General features: G+C 40.7%; 2 protein-coding genes and 1 long non-coding RNA gene across 4 annotated transcripts in view; 1 reads left to right on the plus strand and 2 right to left on the minus strand.

Annotated features, from left to right (window-relative positions):
* Nucleotides 1-872: 872 nt before the first annotated feature.
* rgs9a (regulator of G protein signaling 9a) lies at nucleotides 873-12,802 on the minus strand. Its single transcript, XM_019858587.1, has 17 exons — nucleotides 12,503-12,802; nucleotides 12,074-12,170; nucleotides 10,436-10,486; nucleotides 10,223-10,329; nucleotides 8,680-8,731; nucleotides 8,470-8,528; nucleotides 8,176-8,252; nucleotides 7,175-7,256; nucleotides 6,932-6,991; nucleotides 6,072-6,101; nucleotides 5,676-5,737; nucleotides 5,301-5,414; nucleotides 5,062-5,177; nucleotides 4,842-4,929; nucleotides 1,554-1,692; nucleotides 1,270-1,352; nucleotides 873-1,076 (listed from the first exon to the last, which is right to left on the minus strand). Exons 1-17 carry the CDS (start codon nucleotides 12,566-12,568, stop codon nucleotides 920-922), a joined length of 1,440 nt encoding a protein of 479 aa, XP_019714146.1. The 5' UTR covers nucleotides 12,569-12,802; the 3' UTR covers nucleotides 873-919.
* Nucleotides 12,803-16,000: 3,198 nt separating this feature from the next.
* On the minus strand, nucleotides 16,001-16,455 carry LOC109508600 (uncharacterized). The gene is made up of 2 exons (XR_002166698.1): nucleotides 16,372-16,455; nucleotides 16,001-16,292 (listed from the first exon to the last, which is right to left on the minus strand). It is a non-coding gene; the product is annotated as an uncharacterized LOC109508600 (long non-coding RNA).
* The window catches only part of LOC109508599 (guanine nucleotide-binding protein subunit alpha-13), a 29,771-nt gene continuing 25,607 nt past the window's right edge, over nucleotides 16,192-20,355 (plus strand). For both annotated transcript variants that reach the window (XM_019858633.1, XM_019858634.1), the window contains exon 1: nucleotides 16,192-16,494. In XM_019858633.1, coding sequence (XP_019714192.1) covers nucleotides 16,212-16,494 — 283 coding nt within the window. In that variant the 5' untranslated portion in view covers nucleotides 16,192-16,211. The remainder of the gene's footprint in view (nucleotides 16,495-20,355) is intronic.

Raw genomic sequence — 20,355 nt, forward strand, 5'->3', positions numbered from 1 at the left:
TGCTTGTGAATGGCTGAGCAATTCAGCAAAGCTCCTTTCATACCCAATCATGGCACCCAACTGTTCCCAGTTATCCTGTTCACCTGTGGGATGTTCTAAACGGGTGTTTGATGATCATTTCTCAACTTTTTTTAGCCACGTATCGCAGCATTTTTGGAACATGTTGCAGCCATAAAATTCTAAGTTAATGTATATTTGTTCAAATGAATAAAGTCTATCAGTTGTAACATTAAGTATCTTGTCTTGTATTCAAGTCAATATAGGTTGAACATAATTTGCAAATCATTGTATTCTGTTTTTATGTTTAACACAACGTCTTGGAATTTGGTTTGAACTTAATATTGCTTTCATACAGTATAGTGCTCTGCTGAGCTAAGTGTGAATTCACTGATGGGTGGAGCTGTAAAAGCAGCCAAATATTCAACTGAGCAGAGTGTTTGTCCACAGCAAAATGAGGTATTTTGGTAGTATACTAAACAAAATTGGCACCAAACGTAATTATAATACGTTATATTTAATGCCGGTGTTTCTAATACATTTACACAAATAAAAACAGGTCGGCTGTCTTTTTCCTCTTCATCACAGATAGAGAGATCAATTACAAGTTTTGTAAATTTTTTACATTTCTGGAGCTTGAATGTGCCACATAACTGAACATATAGTGCTGTCATGTCCGGATTTGACTATTAACTCAAGAATATACGTATACATTGTTTTTTAAAGCATCCAGACACACAGAGAATTGATAACATTTTGAAACCAATTTCACAGTATTCCAACAAAGTATACTGTCTGCCAGCACAAGTTCAGCACCTAGAACTAAATAGGTAACGCGAAAAATGTTATGTCATTATTTCAGAGAATAAATTATATTTGTACTCATTGTACCCATACAGCATCACACAAGTATTCTTTTTCTTTATTTCTTTCTGTCAATTTTACTCATCATGGCCTTGACATCAACGGGGGCAGCGGCGGCAGCAGCCTTTGCCTTTTCCTCCTCTTCTTGCTTCCAAAGAATGGTGGGATGGATACCCGGGCTTCGGTTCTGAGCGTTTTGCTCTAACTGGGCTTGACTACATAGAAGTAGAAACACAATTACTCTTCCCAAATGTAAGTGACTTTTGGGACTGGATAATGATTTGGTTTGACATGAGTTAGTTTCTGTTCAACTGTAGATACAGTAAGAGATGCGACAATTGACAAGAACCGGTCCTGCTTACAGATGGAATATTAGTGGTACAGGACGTGTTTATGTCATTCACTAACCTGAAGTTATGAGGCTGCGGGTTCAATGACTTCTTTTGGATGTCCTTGTATACTGGTGACTTGAGGTAACGGAAAAAAGTGTCCTATATGAAAGATATTGCATGAGATAGAGAACCAATTAAAAAAAGAAACTCATTTAGTTATTAGGTAAGTTCAACACAACGTCCTAACTTCATTGGAATTGGGTTTGTTAAAAAAAAATTAAAAAAAAGTCAACTACAGTATCCAGTACATTTGATTTTGGAACACGACTGCAATCATAATGACGCAAGCGATGTGGTCACCTTTTTCATGAGCAAGAAGACATGCGTCTGTGCAGCCTCCAGCACATAGCGGTGAGGATGGTCCAGGCCTTTCACAGTCAGACCCATAGTCCTGCCATCAATGTTGATCCAGCGGGGGGCTCCGGGGGCCAGAAAGGTCCTGAAACACATTGAAAATAATACAGATGAAAATGACACTGCAGTAAGGAATATGTGGGTCTTTAGGGATTTCCTTTTACAATTGGCAATTCTTCCAGGGTACACCGGCTCTCACCGATAATCCGCTGGGGCTGGGATAGGCTCCAGCTCACCCACGACCCTAATAAGGATAAGTCAGTGATGTGCAAGGGGAACGAAGGGGATGGTGTTGTTAGCCTCGGTTATCCACCTGAGTGGGTGGCATCCAGAGGCCTCCCATTCACCCAAAGAACTTTAGATGATGCCAGATGCATGTGCATCAACCAGCAAAATCTTCTAGCCCCATGTAATTTCTTTAGGGTTGTCAAACAATTTTAAGGGGGATCCATCTTGGACACAAGCCTATGTATGAGTACCGTATTGGCCCGAATATAAGACGATGTTTTTTGCATTGAAATAAGACTGAAAGAGTGGGGGTCGTCTTATATTCGGGGTCTAGACATCATACCCATTCACGACGCTAGATGGCGCCAGATATCATTGAAGCGAATGCTGAACTTGACTCCCCAGGCCAAAGTGAACTCCTGCCACGAAGAATAAAAATAAAAATAGCGGTAGCATGAAGAATAAAAATAAAAATTAGCGGTAAGAAAGAAAAGAGAAGAAAATAATAGAAGAGATAACAGAAAATGGAGAAACGTTGTGACAATCTGGAGAAAAGTGGGTCGAAGATCGGCCAGGTTGACCGGCAGCTGAGGAGAAGTTATGATGTAATTAACATTTCAAAAACCAGAAGCCATTCATTTACGAATGTGATTGTACTTTAGTTTACATATTTAAATGTTCAGATATTAAGATGTGAATGAGGCAAAATAACATGCTTTTTCTCTCAAATATATTGTTATAATCATTTGTTTCGGATGTACTGTAATTACTTTCTGTGTAAAAATTAATTTGGTGTTCAAAAAGTCTTTTTTCAAACTTGAATCTTGAAAAAGAGGGGGTCGTCTTATAATCAGGGCCGTCTTATATTCGGGCCAATACGGTAATTGTATATAATTTATCGTTCTCTGCTTTTAGATGTATAATCAACTTTCTAGTGTGATATTCCATGGACTTAATTGAGGATAAGATACCAGCCTCAGGACAGCGCGGCCGTGACGTATCCACAGCTGCTATCACAAACCAACCGTCGGCATGACTCCTCCGTTTTTCTAGGAATACCTGTATCTTTAGAAATTTGTGTATTTGGACACTTCCCAAGACAATAAAAGGGGGGAGACGAGCCAAGTGTTCCAGAGCTGTTCGTAGATTGTAATGGATTACACTCGTTCACTCTCCTTGTGCACAAGTAAAAGACAACTCTGCTTGACTCCTAGTCTCTCTTGTGTTTTAAAGTTTGTCTTAAGGGCCTAATTGCCTGATAGACCTGACAGCCTATCAGACGGCCAGGTTACAGTCACATGTTTGTTCAGCCATATCAGGTGCGCCGGACGCATGTCAAAGTAAATGTTCTCGGTATATTGCAGTCATCCAGAATGGTCCAGAGATTGCTCAAATTCCCAAACATCAGCATCGAGAATTGCATGAGCACAAAAATCAGGATACGCCAGTTTTTTTGCTCAAGCGCAGCTGCCGAGTCTATCAGGCACATGGTTTTACTTGTGCACATGGCTGAGTTGGAAACAATGCAGCATTTTTTTAAAAGTTAGATATGACAGTAATTATGTGGACTGGTGTTTTGGGAAGGTGTGGCAGCTTTAGAGCGTCTCGTTGTCGAGCATAAGTGCATGCACTGCACTGAGAGAAGGCATAAAAAGTAAGAGGGAAAAAAAGAACGACCCGACAGCCAGCATGTGGACAGGGGCTTCATGCTGGCATGGATGCTTTAGAGTGCCTCATTGTCATGCCGTGGAAAAGCCCTGTGATTACATGGTGGGATATAATCCCACCACCAGAGGATTTCAGATATATTTTCATGGCTTGAACATGTTGGGATATGTTGACATAAGAGAGATGCTGGATGTGATGGGATTTGATTGACAGCTGAGAATTGCGGTTTCAGCAAATTCCCACAGTGTTTGAGAGCGGAGAGAACATTTTTATTTTTTACAATTTTGAAACCTCATTTTACATAGTTGGGGATTTTATTTTTTAATTACTCAAATTTGGTGCGGTTGGTAACCAAATTTTTCTGTGTTACATCTTTTTTTTAAATTCACTTTAAAGGCATGTGTATGTTTTACAATATCCATTTCCGATCCGCTTTAACCTCCCAAGGGTCGCGTGGGGTACTGGAGCCTATCCCAGCCGTTTTTGGGCAGTATACAGGGGACACCCTGAACCGGTTGCCAGCCAATCGCAGGGCACACAGAGACAAACAACCATCCGTGCTCACACTCACACCTAGGGACAATTTTAGAGTGTTCAATCAGCCTGCCATGCATGTCTTTGCAATGTGGGAGGAAACCGGAGTACCCGGAGAAAACCCACGCAGGCACAGGGAGAACATGCAAACTCCACGCGGGGAGGCCAGAGCTGAACCCGGACCTCTGCACTGTGAGGTCGATGCGCTCACCACTGGTCCACAGCGCCACCCTATTTTACAATATTTTTAAACTATTTAATCCCTGGAATATTAACATTCATTCATTCATTCATCTTCCGAACCGCTTTATCCTCACTAGGGTCGCGGGGGGTGCTGGAACCTATCCCAGCTGTCTTCGGGCAGTAGGCAGGGGACACCCCAAATTGGTTGCCAGCCAATTGCAGGGCACACAGAGACGAACAACCATGCACGCCCACACTCACACCTAGGGACAATTTAGAGTGATCAATCAGCCTGCCATGCATGTTTTTGGAATGTGGGAGGAAACCGGAGTACCCGGAGAAAACCCACGCAGGCCCGGGGAGACCATGCAAACTCCACACAGGGAGGCCGGAGCTGGAATTGAACCTCTGCACTGTGAAGTTGACGTGCTAACCACTGGACTACCGGGCCGCCTGAATATTAACATTTTTAAGTAAATTATTTCCTCACTCAAACTCTGCTTTTATGCAGTTTTACAGTCTCATCAGATCAATGGCTTTCCACTTTTTCAACTCGCTTGATATGTGAAGATTACTCACTTGTCTTTCAAAATTGATTTCTTTTTTTTTTTTGTGGCTTACTTGAAGATGGTCTCAGCTTTAGTTGACATGGATGCTGCAGTTCCCCATTTAAGTTCCTCAGCTGCTTCCCAGAAGGCTAAATTCTCCCCTAGAATAAACAGAATTACAAGTAATACACTAGTGTTAAAATGTAAGCAAAAGTGCTCCCTCGAAAGCACTGGGAACAGTGAAAATGCTCAGTCATAAAGCAATATTAAGGAAATATCATGGAAAAACATACCGCTAAATTCCTTTTTGAGGAAGATCTTGAAGTCGTCCCGACCTCGCAGATCGGTCAATAACTCAAACAAGCTGAAGGACCAACGCTCGACTCGCATTTTGGTCGGGACGTCAACCCTGTTCACAAAAACGTTTGAATACATCCAAGGTAATATCTGGAGCAAAGGGTGAGCTATACTCTTTTTTTAAATTTTACATAATGTAGTATGTATCCCATAATATTTGCTGTGATGCTCTCACCTTCTCATATTAAGATTCCAGTATGAGTCATTGTCAGTCTGCCAGGGATTGCTGGGTAGGCAGGGTGCCAGAAAGGGATCATGGTTTTTGTAGGTCGTGATGTACTTCACCAGTCTGTTAAGCGACAATTATTAGGAGATGCAAAAAATGTACATTTACAAACAAACATTTTATGTTAAAGGTTTCTCGACTGATCTACCGGTAATTTAACCCTTTCAGGGACAGCGGTCACTACAGTGAACATCTTATCATGTTATCGGATTACAGGGGGCCTGAAAGGGTTAATATACGACTGTAATGATAAACTAACTCTCCTGATGGTGTTTATAGTGGTCTGTAACTTGGAATTTCCAAATTATTTCCGCAAGAACTTACGCTCCAAGCGAGACACTGGATTTGACTTTTGACCTCATGATGGCTTGTTGGTAGAACATGTTCTACAATAAAAGACATTTTGGTTAGCATTTGAGAAATTATAATGGAGGCATAAAACTTCAGTTTATGATGTAATCCGTTCTCTGAAGACAAGTTACACTGAAAGAAACTCTACACAATTATTACTATGTACTATTTCAATACTGTAATAGAAATAGTGTGCTTTTGAATCTGTTTCTGACAACATTTGGTCTACGGTTGTTTTGTTTCTGTCCTTTTGACATCACTGAAAATGAGGGCTTGTCTTTATTGATCTCTTGTGACAGAATATAACACCATTATTATTATTATTGTTATTATTATTATTAATGTAAAAACCCACAGCTCGGCACTTACCATGCGTCTGTATTGGTCAAATGAGATTTTCTGAAAGACAAATATATTAGTTCGACAACAAATTGGAAACTTAGGTTTGAATTGGTACACACAGACAACTAACTGATGAAAAGCTTGTTGAGGAATAACAAACACATTTTGTGATTACTTACTAAACTATTGCAATTTCTAGAAAATGAAAGAAAAATTATTTGGAATTTTATTGGATGCGTTTCGCTATGTGGTCTGGTATTGAACATAGATGGGAATTTACGCAACTGGAGTTCACCCAGAAACCTGTCACACTCTCATCATCATTATTATGAAAGGAAGCCTGAAAGAAAAGAGAGAGAAAAAGCAAAGTGAAGGAGAAGTGCCAGCGGAAAAAGTGTGGATATTGAAAACTTTTCATTCATTCATTCATTTTCCAAACTGATGGACTACTGAGCCGGCATTGAAAATTTTAATCTGGAAAATTGTGGGCGCTGCAACACCCCACAGGTGTGACTCCTCTCTTTGGCCCAACTTGCCTCAATACCTGTATAGGCTCATTTAGTTTTCCCACATCAAAAACAAACAAAAAAAAAAAACAGTTGGCCTATTAGTCACATCACTTGGGTCACTTGTGTGCATTAACAACAGTAATGGAGGGAAATATACAAGTTCTTTTTCCCATTTTTCAATGAACTGTAAAATCGAAACGTACTATTACAATTTAAAATTCACTTAAAAGACACAATGTCAATTACATTTAACAGCATATTATTTGACTTCTAAACACATCAAAATGACTGCCAATCTGATCTGTTACCATACATAAAAAGTATTGATTGAGTGAGTGAGTGAGTGAGTGAGTGAGTGAGTGAAAACTGACCTGTTACCTCATCTGTGGGATCAATAAGGCGGTCCGGTCCAATGTCCAAAGCGCTGTGAGTACGACGCTAGGAACATACATAGGAAAACATATTTGTACCAAAAAAATGCATTTTGTAAAATGGCTTTTCTCACACACACACATGCGCACACACACACACACACACACACACACACAAACACACACACACACACACACACACACACACACACACACACACACACACACACACACACACTTAGACACTGACCGGTGGCCTGTTCACAATCCAGTAAGCTCTCTCCTGGCAATCAAAAACAACACGATCTGGCTTCTTTCTCTCTCTAGAAGCCCTAACACACATGAAAGAAAAAACAGGTTGTGTGACAGTGTTAAGACCTTCAATAGTTGATAACACTTGTCAACAGCAAATATGAATCAGAAATGGCTTTATGTGTTCCTACATGTAGATTTGACGCTGATATTGTCATGATTGTGTTCTTGTGTGTCTCCAGCAGGTGGCAGAGGAGGGTCTTCCCTCCAGTGTGCACACCTGCTACCAATGTTCATCAGTTAGCGATGTATTTCAGGACTGCCTAATTGCCAAGTCTCTGTTGGATTATTGACCTTGTTTGCTGCTCATGCTCAAGTGTTATTTTCTAGACCTCTCGACCTTGTCGTCATTGTTGTTTTTGCTCTAAAGTCCCTTGTTTGTAAGTATTGATATTATTTTGTCTTTGATCTGGCGCTTATTTTGTTACATGTAATTGGACTCTTGTCATTTCGTTTACTGCGATTGGCTGGCGACCAGTTCAGGGTGTCCCCCGCCTACCGCCCGAAGACGGCTGGGATGGGCCCCAGCACCCCCCACGACCCTTGTGAGGATAAAGCGGATCGGAAAATGGATGGATGGATGGATGGATGGATGGATGGATGGATGGATGGATGGATGGATGGATAGATGTGTGGATACTTTGTCGGTGCGCTTTTTCAGTAAATAAATATTTTTGTTCCAGATTTTGTTTGTGTCTACGTTTGTGGGATCCAATCACCATTCAGTTTGTCTATGAACTGTGTCAGATATTTAAAAAAATCTAAATTCTCGCATCTCAGGTTTTTCAGATATTTTCCACTAAATGCTTGCACAATATGAATTTTACTGTGCATTGGAATTTAGAGCCTTGATGTTACAGAAAATTAAAATTTTGATCATTTTTTTTTCCATCCATGAAAAAAAAAATCAAACTGTGAAAATAAGATTGAATCACATACTTGTATTGCTCAGTGGCCTGCATCACGATAAAGTCCCACTTGTGGAATAACCATTTATGCAAGCGGTTGTAATGTGCCTGTTTTGAAAATGGATGCAGGAAGTTAAAAAAGGTTAGCTCTTTGTAGTGACCCATTACATGAATAAAGTCAACAATAACAATTTTGATTATTTTAATCCAATGTATTTACAGATTAATCAAATAACATCACTCAACTCACAAAACATAACTACTATGAGAGTAAAAATGCACAATTTGATGCCTAAATTAAGGACACTAAAGTTGCTTTCTGTACCTGTTCATAGGGTTCCAGCATGCCTTTCTTGCGAATGTTTCTCTTTGCCAGGTAAATGGCTAAAAGCCAAAAAATAATCAGAAAATATTTTCAAAAACTGCTTGCATTGAGCTAGAAATATAGGTAACATCAGATACTTGTATCACATTTTAATCAAAGCCCCTCAGTGAGCTGCTGTATACGTTCAACAAAAAGTATGTGTTCACCCACCATAGTCGGTGTCATCTGCAACCCATTTCTGTGTAGGCCAAAAGTATGGAGTCTAGAATGGTAAACATTGAGAATAAAATGAGAAACCTGTCAGTCAGTATGTTGACATACTCAGTGGCACACATGAATCTGGCTATGACATATGTTGTCCCCTTTTTTTTTTTTTTTTAAATAAACACTTCTAAGATGTCGCGATCCTGTTCTTGTGTGCCTCCAGCAGGTGGCAGAGGAGGGCTTTTCCTCCAGTGTGCACACCTGCTGCTAATTTGATAATCAGGTTAAGTCAAGTATTTAAGGACTGCCAAAATGCTAGGCTCTGTCGGATTATTGACCTTATTGCTGCTATTGCTCAAGTGTTTTCTACACCTCTTGATCTTGTCATTTTTTTGCGCTCTAGCCTCTTGCTTTTTGTTTATGTTGTCTTTGATCTTGCTCATATTTTTGTGAAATTGGACTTCCGTCATTTTGTTCATATCTCTGCGTTTCTTTTTCCTTGCCTTTGCAAGTGCTTTTTAATGTATTGTTTTCCTGGTTCTTTTGACCAGCAATTTCTGTATAGACTATCTCAGTGCACTTTTGTATTAAATATTTTTGCACGGACTTTTGTGTCTATGTTTGTGGGTTCCGATCACCATTCAGTTTGTCCCCGAACTGTGTCATCAGTGAAGTCACTGTTTAACGTGCACTGGTTGTTATTTAAGCTTAGTTCCTTTCAGCGCTTGCAAGTAGGTTTGCTGCTTCCAAGGTGCTTAACTGGAGAACCAGTGTACCGATTAAAGGCATAGGTGGCAAAAGTATTCTTGCGCTGTACTTTAATAGCAGTAAAGGTACCTGTATGGGGAAAAACCCTGGTAAAATTAGGACTGATTCAACTCGCTTAAAAGTGAATGTACAAAAGTAAAAAGTACATTTTATTTTGATTGTTGTACCTGTTTTAATAAGTTTGCACAATGGCTTGTTTTGGGAAGAAGAAATAAATTATAGGACACAGCTTTCCAGAATTGGCGTCATTCTAATGGACTAGAACTGAACCTACAACAGGTCCTGCATGTGGATACGCTTTGTTAAATTAGCTGATGATGGTTGAAATATACATTCAACCTGAATATATTCTTTAGGACAAAATACAAATAGGTCAAGAACCCTAACACTTTTACAACTACTGTAAATGGAGCAGCAAAAATTAGGCTGGCAGAGGCAAATTGGGCACTTCTAAACTGGAGCTGTACTCGCCATCAATCAATTTTAGCCTGCAGGGCACTACTCTCACTATTGATATCAATGCCAAACAGAGCTGGGTAATAAAACACTCTTCTTCTATTCTACTGGTTTGATTTATTGAAGTATCTTTCCAATGGCTGATTTCGGCATGCTTGCTCATTTCTTGATGTTGGAAAACAATAACCCAGTATATATTTCCACCCACATTCTGCTTCACAAGCACCCAAACCTCAGTGCACTCCAATCTCTCTTTGTGTCCATTTGACAAATGCAAATGATTTTGAACCACTGATCAAGTATTATGAGCCACATGGTGATTTACCTGGAACCGGTAAAGGCTGCTGTCATTGCACATGACAAGCTTCTTGTGGTTCTGCAGGGCATAGATGTAGCCGTAGGCCACGAACATGGTGCCAAAGGCCTGGGCTTCTACAAGACCAACGGTAGTTTGACAGTTATTGATCAGTGATGGATATGGCAAACCTTTCTTAATGAGAGGCTTGTTGGCAAATTGATGTCATTTTATTACATGTACCTTCTACGGTGATCTTCATCTTGTTGGCAATCCATGCAATGATGTCTTTACCTGTTTGAAGACAGGTAAGAGCCGAAATACTCAACAAGAGCAAATAGACTAAACACAGTGAAACACAGAACAAAGTAAAGTCAAGAAAGCTGAATTGGAGAAGACAATAATGCAACCCGTGCACTGAAAATAAATAAATAAAAATAGATTTTCGTTTGGTCCAGCTTTGCTAAACAGGCTATCCCGAACCTTCATGAAATCTCAAGACTACTGACGCAAAACGCCCAAGAATGACTGAAAGCAATATTTTGAAGCCCTGATCTGAATCTTTTTGGACATCTTTGAAAGGAGCTAAAACTGCACTGAAAATGGAGTCTGGAGAAGGGACCCTTAAACGCTGAGAATTGGCTCACGGGAAGTGGGGAGAATTTACTGTATAGCTGCCGATATGTACAAAGGTGTCATTGAGGGTTACAGATTTGCAGTGAGTACCTCAAAAGGTTGCATGGCAAAATATTAGTTAAGGCTACCTTAAAAAAAATACAAATAAAAAAGCCAGATTTCTTCACTTTTTCTTACCTATACTGTATGTGTGCAAATAAAGTAGACCATTCATTTTATTTTGACTGGTATATGAACTGTATGGATAGGCTGAATTTGCCTGAATGGATTTAGATCAGGGGTGTCAAACTCAATTTTGTCACGGGCCACATTGTAGTTACAGCTTCCCTTGGAGGGCCGTTATGAAGGTGAATTTTGTGAAACCACATAAATGTTTAATCACCTCTACATATTACATCCACAGCACACAATAAATTGATGGATAGCTAGTTTTAAAATCAGAACTCAAGAATAATGACTTGTTTAAACATTGTTTGCATGAATGTAATAAGGGGTTTGGTAATGAGAAAATGCTTGCAATATGTTATGGATTACATATGACAATTTGAAATTGTATTTCAGACTTTAGCAAGGATCATGGAACTTGACATGCTTGATTTGCTTTCGCTGGCCACATAAAATGATGTGGCGGGCCAGATCTGGCCCCCGGGCCTTGACTTTGAAACATGTGATTTAGATGGAACACAACAATAATCCAAGAATACCGGAAGCAAAATTAATACAGTTTTACCTTGACGCATGTTTAAATACTTTCATCGACAGGAGGTATAAAATTCATCCAACAATGTGCGGCCGCCAGACGTGTGATAAGGTTGACCTTTTCACCCCTCCTGATCTTTGGCCAGATTAAAATCCCACTTTAGTTTCTAAAGAAGAGTCCAGAGCCCATCCAATTGGCTTTCCTTATTTAGCCCATTGTAGGAGCTTGGACAGCCATGACAGCTTGTGTTCGCTCTCAGCTCGGTAAAAAACAAACATGTAAGGTAGATCATTTGTTTCATTTTCCCAGAATTGCAGTTATAAAGATTTCTCCACTTCTCCCTAAACAGACGTGAACGCAAATGTTGATGATGGTCTATTTGGCACTGAACCTTCCTATTAATTCGATGGAAAGTCATTTTCTGAGAGTACAATTGCAAATATTGACAAGTAAGGACGATAACAAGAACAAGAGGATTTTTATACGAAAGGTTGAGAGGGTGATCGAAAAGGTTTTAGACTAAGATTGGATTTTTGGTGTCTTACCAGCAATGACATGTGGAATGGTGGTGACGTTGAGTTTCTGTTCGGAGCCTTTAAGTCCACTTTTTGGGTCTTGCATCTCAACCACAATGGCCTCCAACTGTAAATGACAGCCACAAAGATTCATACAGTGACAATAAATCAGATCACAACCAGACATATTTCATGAAAGAAAGGAGATCTCTTATTTTGAGGCATGAGTGGAAAAAATTTCACATCTGCTTTCTGGTTTAATACAATGAAGGATATTTTATACTTTATTGACTCATTCACTTTCAAGGTCATTTGTTGTATTCCAGATTAATTGTAATTTTAGAAAATTGTTAAACATAATGAAATTAAAAATTGGCAGTTTTAAGAAAATAAAACACACTTTAAGCACTAAATAAGCACAAATGCAGCTGATAAAATGAATGGTGATTCAACACCCACCTTTTTGAGACAGTGCAGACGTCGGAAATGTTGTACTCGGTCTGGACGGGCTGTTCTGATTGTCATACTTGCCTTTGGTGAAAAAAAAGACTTGCCTTGACAACACTGTGGAAACTTCACCACAGTAAATAAGAATGTTCCCTTGACGTGTATGCATGTAGTAGATGTTAACACACTCGTCCTAAGTGGGGATTGTTAGACAGAAGGGAAGGAAGGATTTAGCCACCAATTAGCTGCAGAAAGCCTCTTCATCCCTCCAGTCTGTCGGAGCAATTCTTTTAAGAGGCGTGTAGTCACAAGAGAAACCTGATATTAAATGGTTTTGTGTTTTTGGTGGCTGTGTGTAAAGATATATGCTACAAAACACTTATCAATGAACATTATCATTAAATTAACCCGTTCAGGGACAGTGGTTACTACAGTGGACAGCTTATCATGTTATCAGGTTACGGGGATCATGAAAGGGTTAAAACCAGTGTTAGCCAAACACAAAAAAGAAGGTTAGAGAGTAGCAGACATATAATACTAAAATGAAAATATCAAAACATAGAAACTTTTGAAACCTTACCAAAAAAAAAAAAAAAATGTGTACAACGGAGAAAGCCAAGTATAGGAACTACAGATGCTCCGATCAATTGGCCACCGATCATGACCAACCGATTTCCATGGAAAATTACATGCATAGTAAAAAAAATTATCATCCGCAGCTCAAAATAAAAATAAAATAATCGCCAGTTGGAGCTTTTATTCATGTTGCTGACATCAGGGTGAAACAGACTATAGCCCTGTTCACACGGCACACATTTGGTCCGACGCTGCACCGAAATATTTTGTTGCGATATCTTTTACACCGGAGCAAATTTTGTGGAGCGGTCACACGTGCAAAGCCGCTGAGCGTGACAGCACCGGCGCAGCGTCGGCGCAGCTCCACTTCCGGTCACACGTGCAGTTTCTGCTGCGGACCAAAACGACAGGAATGCGGAAGTAAAACAGGTTCGGGTCAGGCTTCTCTCTCGCGGACTTTTATTTATTTTTCTTTAATAAATATTATGGCGGACACTATTCTGTCCTTGTTCAGAATAGATCCACTTGTCGGCAGTCCTGGAATAAAGATGTGTTTACAGTCAATCGTGTGTGCTCCTTATGACTGCCACAATATATGTTTTAAAAAATGTACACTAAAACAATGTGCGGATACTAAACTAAGGAATACTTGTTTTAAAACAAAAAATGTGGATAAGACAGAGAATGCGCTGTAATTTAATTGCTAGTCTGGCCTCTTATTCTGTATTTCAGCGTTATTTCGTTGTGCAAATGCATTGATCATGTTCATAAAAATATGTAGATTATTTTAACCGTAAGAAATCTTGTGTTTTTTTCTCCCAAAAATACTCACAAATAAAATATGAAATGTCGGGTTTGCTTCGGGCTCGGGCCTGCAAATCGGGCTCGGCTGACGTCACTGCTTTCTCGATTCTCTTCTTGATCGTGAGCGCTGTCTTCACCGCTTAAATCGCCGACACTTTTACCGGGAACGGGGGTGCACGTCTGTGTCGCTGGCCCCCTCGTCACTGTCGACCGGGGTCGGATTCCGTGCATCTGGTAGTGAGTGTAGCGAGGCCACTCCCCCGCAAGCATGCATTTGCTCTGGAGCAAATTTAACCCAGCTGCATTCACGCGTGCACATTTGTTCCGGCGTAGCGTCGCAAACGAGCATTTGCTCTGGAGCAAATTTTTAAACCACCTCCCTGAGGTGGATCAAATTTGGTCCGGTATAATCTCTTTCGTGGAGCTACGTCGGAGCAAATGTGCACGTGTGAACGCTCGACTGGCTCTGCTTCGGCGCAGCGTCGGACCAAACGTTGCCGCGTGAACGGGGCTAATGTCAAAATTTGGTCAAAATTGGTCATATTTTTCCACAAACCAATACAAATGGGCAGTCCTCATATTGTGTTATTTTTTTACAAATTATTCACTGATATAAAGTCTGGAAAATGACTTGCTCTCTTTGACAATGCAATGTTATTGACTCAACAATTATGAGGGGTTTTTTTTTTCCCTGAAAATTGTTGGTTTTGGAGTTGCAAGAATTACACCAAACATTTCTTTTACTGTAGGTGTGCGTGACATGCTCTGGTATTCCCTCGGAGACATATTCTCATTGTGTTCCCTTGGAAAAATAACATTCAAGATTGTAGCTGATTTGTAGCTAGCCAATCGGTGAATGAGATAGCAGCAGACTATGAGAAAGAAAGCATAGCAACAGATAATAATAGGCACCATTTAGTAAATTAAGCTCAGCCAAAAATTGCTTTTTACAAGTTTATAAGTATGTTGAGAGAGTTTCCGGATATGTGTGCATTTTATTTCATGAAACCTTGATTGTGGATGGTATAATCAACAATAATTTCTCAGTGACAAAGGGGTTTAGGGACATGTAAATGCACACAAGGCAACCCGGTGGTCCAGTGGTTAGTGTGTTGGACTCTGAGTGCAGAGGTTGTGGGTTCGATCCCAGCTCCAGCCTTCAGGTGTGGAGTTTGCATGGGTTTTCGCCGGGTACTCCAGTTTCCCCCCACATTCCAGAAACATGCATGGCAGGCTGATTGGACACTCTGAGTCTAAATTGTCCCGAGGTGTGAGTATGAGCGCGGATGGTTGTTCATCTCGGTGTGGCCTGCAATTAGCTGGCAACCGGTTCAGGGTGTCCCCCACCTACTGCCCAAAGACAGCTGGGATAGGATCCAACACCCCCCCCCCCGACCCTTGTGAAGACAAAGCGGATCAGAAAGTGGATGGATGGATAAATGCACACATATGCTCATCGTGTCACCTCACAGTGAGTTGTTGTGTCATCTGGCCACCACACTAAAATATTTCTGGCTAAGTCCCTGCATGCCAATGATTCACTCCTGGCAGAGCTAAAACTAAATGAGTGACTCATTTTCATGTAGAGAAGTCTGAAAAAAAGCAATCAGTTCCCTAAAGATAGTTGTACCTTTTTGGATTTTACTTGAGGAGGCCAGGTGTCATCACCAAGCCGCTAATTGAGCCACTGATTAACTAGAGCAGTGGTTCTCAACTGTTGTCACGCTGCGACCCGCATCTTCCTATTGTTGCAAAGTTGCAATCCATTTTATAGAAGTTAAGAACAATAAAACTTAAAAAAAATGTTTAAAAATACCCTCTGAAAATAGATGAATGGTATGTTGCATTTTTAAACGCATTTTCAAATTATTGTGACATACCACCAAAACCACACTGCTATGACGTCTTCTTGCCACAGGCTGAGAGCTGCGCTGTATTTCTTGACAGTAGTACAATTTCCTGATGTCTACCCGATGTTGGTGCATCTAAATTATTTTCCGAAAAAAATATGAATACAAATACAAATCATTTTTTACTATGTGTCCAAGACCCACCTAAAATGGGTCCATGACACATTTTTGGGTCGCGACCCACCAGTTGAGAATCATTGAATTCCGGTGCGGTACCTCAATTTTTGTCATATGACTTTATTTTTGTGTATTTTATATGGAAGTAAAAATAGACCCAAGAAGTCCAAAGCCTAAGCGGCAATAAAAATCCTAGTTACACTGAAGCATTGTCATTGAAAGTGGGGATTCCGATAGCTGTGAATGCATCAGTGGCAGCAGCTTCGCTGAGCTCAGTCTTCCTCGTTGTGTGCATCGATGAAGTTGTTTCAAAGATGGCGGACTTCCTGCCGTCCCGCTCTGTTTTATCTGTTTGTTTCCCAAACTGTCTCCTCACTAGCGGAGAGGCAGAGCAGCTGCGGAAATCGAAAGAAATAGATAAGTGTCTTATTCGAGATAAGACGTACGTTAAAAGGCTAGTTAAAATCCTCTTACTTGGAGCAGGCGAGAGCGGCAAGTCTACTTTCCTTAAACAGATGCGCATTATCCATGGGCAGGATTTCGATCAGAGGGCCAAAGAAGAATTCAGAGCCACTATTTATAGCAATGTTATTAAAGGTAAGACTATGACAAACACATTTGATCTCTCCCGAGTTGTTGTTGCTCTGTTTGCCACATGCTGTCGGTGAATTCGCGTGTAAACACTGATGGTGATGGAAGCTATGCTAACTGCGCTTTGAGATGACCGGGGCCACTTTCTGTTCTCTGCTTTTTGCTGCACGGGCGAGCAAGAAACGCCCTTGTTATTTGTGTTCGTCTCCACGGTGGGTTCGGCGGGGGACCAGCCGTGACCTGAGCTCGTGCAATTGACCAGCTCTGGAATAAAAAGCTGTCCTCGATTCGTGTTAAGCGTGTATTGTACGTTACGATGGTGGCGGACACTGACGGTTGTCGTCTGCCTTTCCTTGTGGGAAGATAACGTGACAGCATCATGAATACAATGACGTATATTTACTGAAACGATCGCCACAAGTCGACATGGACGCTACTCTCCAACTGGACTACCGACTTTGAATGGTGTAGCTCATCACGAGGGGTGGCACAAATAATTGGTTCTTAGCTATAGATGGAAACGTTGTAATTCAATTATTGCGTTCGAATAATAATTTAGTAAATAATGTATTGCATACGGAACAAGCAAAAAAAAAAAAAATCAAAAATGCAAAATGTTTCGGATCTAATCACCGATTACCCTCACCCCCACCTCAATATTGCGATGTAATATGCAATTATGTTTTAACAAACAAGCAGTTAATCTTAATCAAACAATAAAATATATATTATACATTACAGGGCGGCCTGCGAGTGGTTCGCGTGTCGACCTCACAGTGCAGAGTTCGTGGGTTCGATCCCGGCTCTGGCCTTCCTGTGTGGAATTTGCATGTTCTCCCCATGCCTGCGTGGGTTTACTCCCGGTACTCCGGTTTCGTCCCACATTCCAAAAACATGCACGGCAGGCTGATTGGCCACTTTAAATTGTCCCTAGGTGTGAGTGGGAGCGTGAATTGTTGTTCGTCTCTGTGTGCCCTGCAATTAACTGGCAACCGGTTCAGAGTGTCCCCCGTCTACCGCCCGAAGACAGCTGGGATAGGCTCCAGCACCCCCCGTGACCTTTATGAGGATAAAAGCGGATTGAAAAATGGATGGATATACATTACAGTGTTGTAGACAAATTTACTAAATAATTTGACATGCAGTCTTAAAAGTATTGCCCAGGACACCACTTTATGACCACACAAAGTGTAGCCTTAACATATAATACTCACCGTATTGTAAATCAATAAGAAATAACACAACCTAAAATGCACCGATAATAATGTGAATACATCTGTAGCTTTACCACTTATTAACTAAATTAAGTTCATCTGCCTTCAGTTTCTTTCATGAAATTGGGTGAAGCAACATCTGGGGCCACATGCGGAGGAATTTCTTCTTTTAATATTTGGTAACCACTGACCACTTTTACAGTGCTTTGCCATTTTCATACCATTTGACCAGAGGATGCTCACTCAGTTCTTTCACAGATATGTATATTTTCAATGTTAGATATTCACCTCAAAGTCCCATGAGATGGAAAACTCATGGAAAATTACACGCACCAAGTACCACTGGGTTTAATTTCAGCATTGACATCACTGCCTGCTCCGTTGTGCTCCCAATGACCAGTCAAATTGCAGCCATTGCAATTAGGAAATCAGGTTTTATCAAATCGGAATTATATACAGTACAATACATCCTGATTTATAGAGCGCTTTATTGGAAATTCAGTTCATTGTGTGCACGCCGCTGCGCCTACATAAGCCATCTAAGCGAATCACTCAATTTTATTGACTTATTTAGTCGACTAATCACCAACAGTAGTCGTTGTTAGTCGACGAACCGGCTCATATATCAATCGTGCCTTATCGCACAGGTAGCAGCTGCTCTTAGAATGAAAATCACTCATTTGTGTTGATGATTTTCCAAATGTAGTCTTTTTATTTCATTTGCTTAATTTGAAATTTAATTCTGAGGCATTGTGTTCTTTTTAACTCAAAGTAAAGGTAACAAGTAATGTTTTTTTTTTTTCAAATACAAATCGAAATTTTGTTGTACAGACGCTCCCCAGGTAACGAACGGGATACGTTCCGAAGGATCGTTCGCTGGCTGAATTCGTACGTAAGTTGCTTCAGTGCTATATTTTGTATGGAATGTATGTTTAAGGCTCATATAAGTATGTTTAAGGCTTATATAAGTGTAATAAAATGAAGTTTAACATACTTTTGGAAGATGTACTCGAAGGCTTAAGGAGATGATGGAGGGGGAGAGAGTTCCGTCTCGAACTTCTTCATGGGGACAAGCGTTTCCTCCTCCTCCTCCTCCTCTCACAGCGCCTCACGTCGGTATTAGCGGCGGAAAGAAGTACTACAGTACTCGGAAAAAGGCGCGCAATACAAAATCTGACTGACAGCATCTCTGTCCGAGAACATTTTTCGACATACCTGTACCCGCAAAAATGTTCGTATGTACCGTTGTTCGCAACGCGAAAGTTCGTAAAGCGGGGAGCGCCTGTATATAACTCATAACATTTACCACAAAGATTGGAGATCGTTTGAATAAGTTCTCTTTAAACAGTCATTTAAACTTTAAATATCATGAACAAAACACTCAACAAGAAATATATTAAGAGCCAGGAAAGCAGTTTTTTTCCATCAGTCATCTGAGCTTTAATGAACTTGAGTTGATAGGTGACTGTTGTGATTTTGGTGCAGCTGTGCCACAGGTTAGTGATCGGGGAATTAAATTGTAAAATGTTTCCATGGTGCAATTAAAGGGAAGTTCGCATCATATTAAGTATGTTTGGTGAAATGCACCCAAACGTTTGGATTCTGTTGCTAATGCAGTCAGCCATGACACTGCTTAACCAACACTGCTTCTGTTTACATACCCGGATGACCCGGATTATCACTACTGCACGTCACAGACAAGGCATGCAGCCAAAGCGGCAAATAAATAAATACATAACTGATGAATCTTCGACTCTTAAATTAACAGTCGGCCAATTTAATCGTTGACGTCATTGTGACTAGTTGACTAATCTTGGCAGCCCTAATGTCGAGACAGACATCAAATTGGTGACACAATTGGTGAGCAACTTCTTCTCATAGCTCTTGTCATGAGCACAATGAGGACATGGTTAAATCTGATATCGGTATCATGCGATGCAAAATTTGCTAGGCTAGAAAATATGCCGAGATTTGTTGAAAACTTGTCTGTTGTGGTGGCTCGTAGGAAGGTGAACCTCACATGCCGGTCATGTCAAATCATGGTGTGAGCATTTGAACGTCTGCAATGTCAGCATGAAAACTTTTGTGAGATTGCTTGATTGCTGTGGATCATTTGTGAATTGTTTTGTGTGTGATAAGTAGGGCTGTGCGATATGGCCCAATTTTATTTATTTTTTTAACCCAAGAGTTTTATTTGGAGGCGTGGTCGACTGGTTAGCGTGTCGACCTCACAGGGCAGAGGTCGTGGTTTGAAACTCGGCTCCGGCCAGCCTGTGTGGAGTTTGCATGTTCTTCCCAGGCCTGCATGGGTTTTCTCCGGGTACTCGGGTGTCCTCCCACATTCCAAAAACTTGCATGGCAGGCTGATTGAACACTCCAAATTGTCCCTAGGTGTGAGTGTGAGCGTGGATGGTTGTTTGTCTCTGTGTGACCTGCGATTGGCTGGCAACCGGTTCAGCGTCAAATTTCACCCCTCTCACATTTTTTCGATTTTTTTTTTTTATAAATCCTACTTCACGGATTTCACTTATCACTGGTTCTTTTTGGAACGTAAGCCCCGCGATAAACGAGGGATTACTGTGTGTGTGTGTGTGTGTGTGTGTGTGTGTGTGTGTGTGTGTGTGTGTGTGTGTGTGTGGGGGGTGTTTTGTGT

The sequence above is a fragment of the Hippocampus comes genome, unplaced genomic scaffold (genome assembly GCF_001891065.2).
Source record: "Hippocampus comes isolate QL1 unplaced genomic scaffold, H_comes_QL1_v1.1 scaffold187, whole genome shotgun sequence".
In the NCBI taxonomy this organism is placed as follows: Eukaryota; Metazoa; Chordata; class Actinopteri; order Syngnathiformes; family Syngnathidae; genus Hippocampus; species Hippocampus comes.

Coding starts and splice junctions, on each gene's coding strand:
- rgs9a (XM_019858587.1), bottom strand. CDS start 12,568: ATGACAATCAGAACAGCCCGTCCAGACCGAGTACAACATTTCCGACGT. Junction 8,732..10,222: donor GCAGCCTTTACCGGTTCCAG/GTAAATCACCAT, acceptor TTACCATTCTAG/ACTCCATACTTTTGGCCTAC. Junction 5,178..5,300: donor TGGAATCTTAATATGAGAAG/GTGAGAGCATCA, acceptor TTTTGTGAACAG/GGTTGACGTCCCGACCAAAA.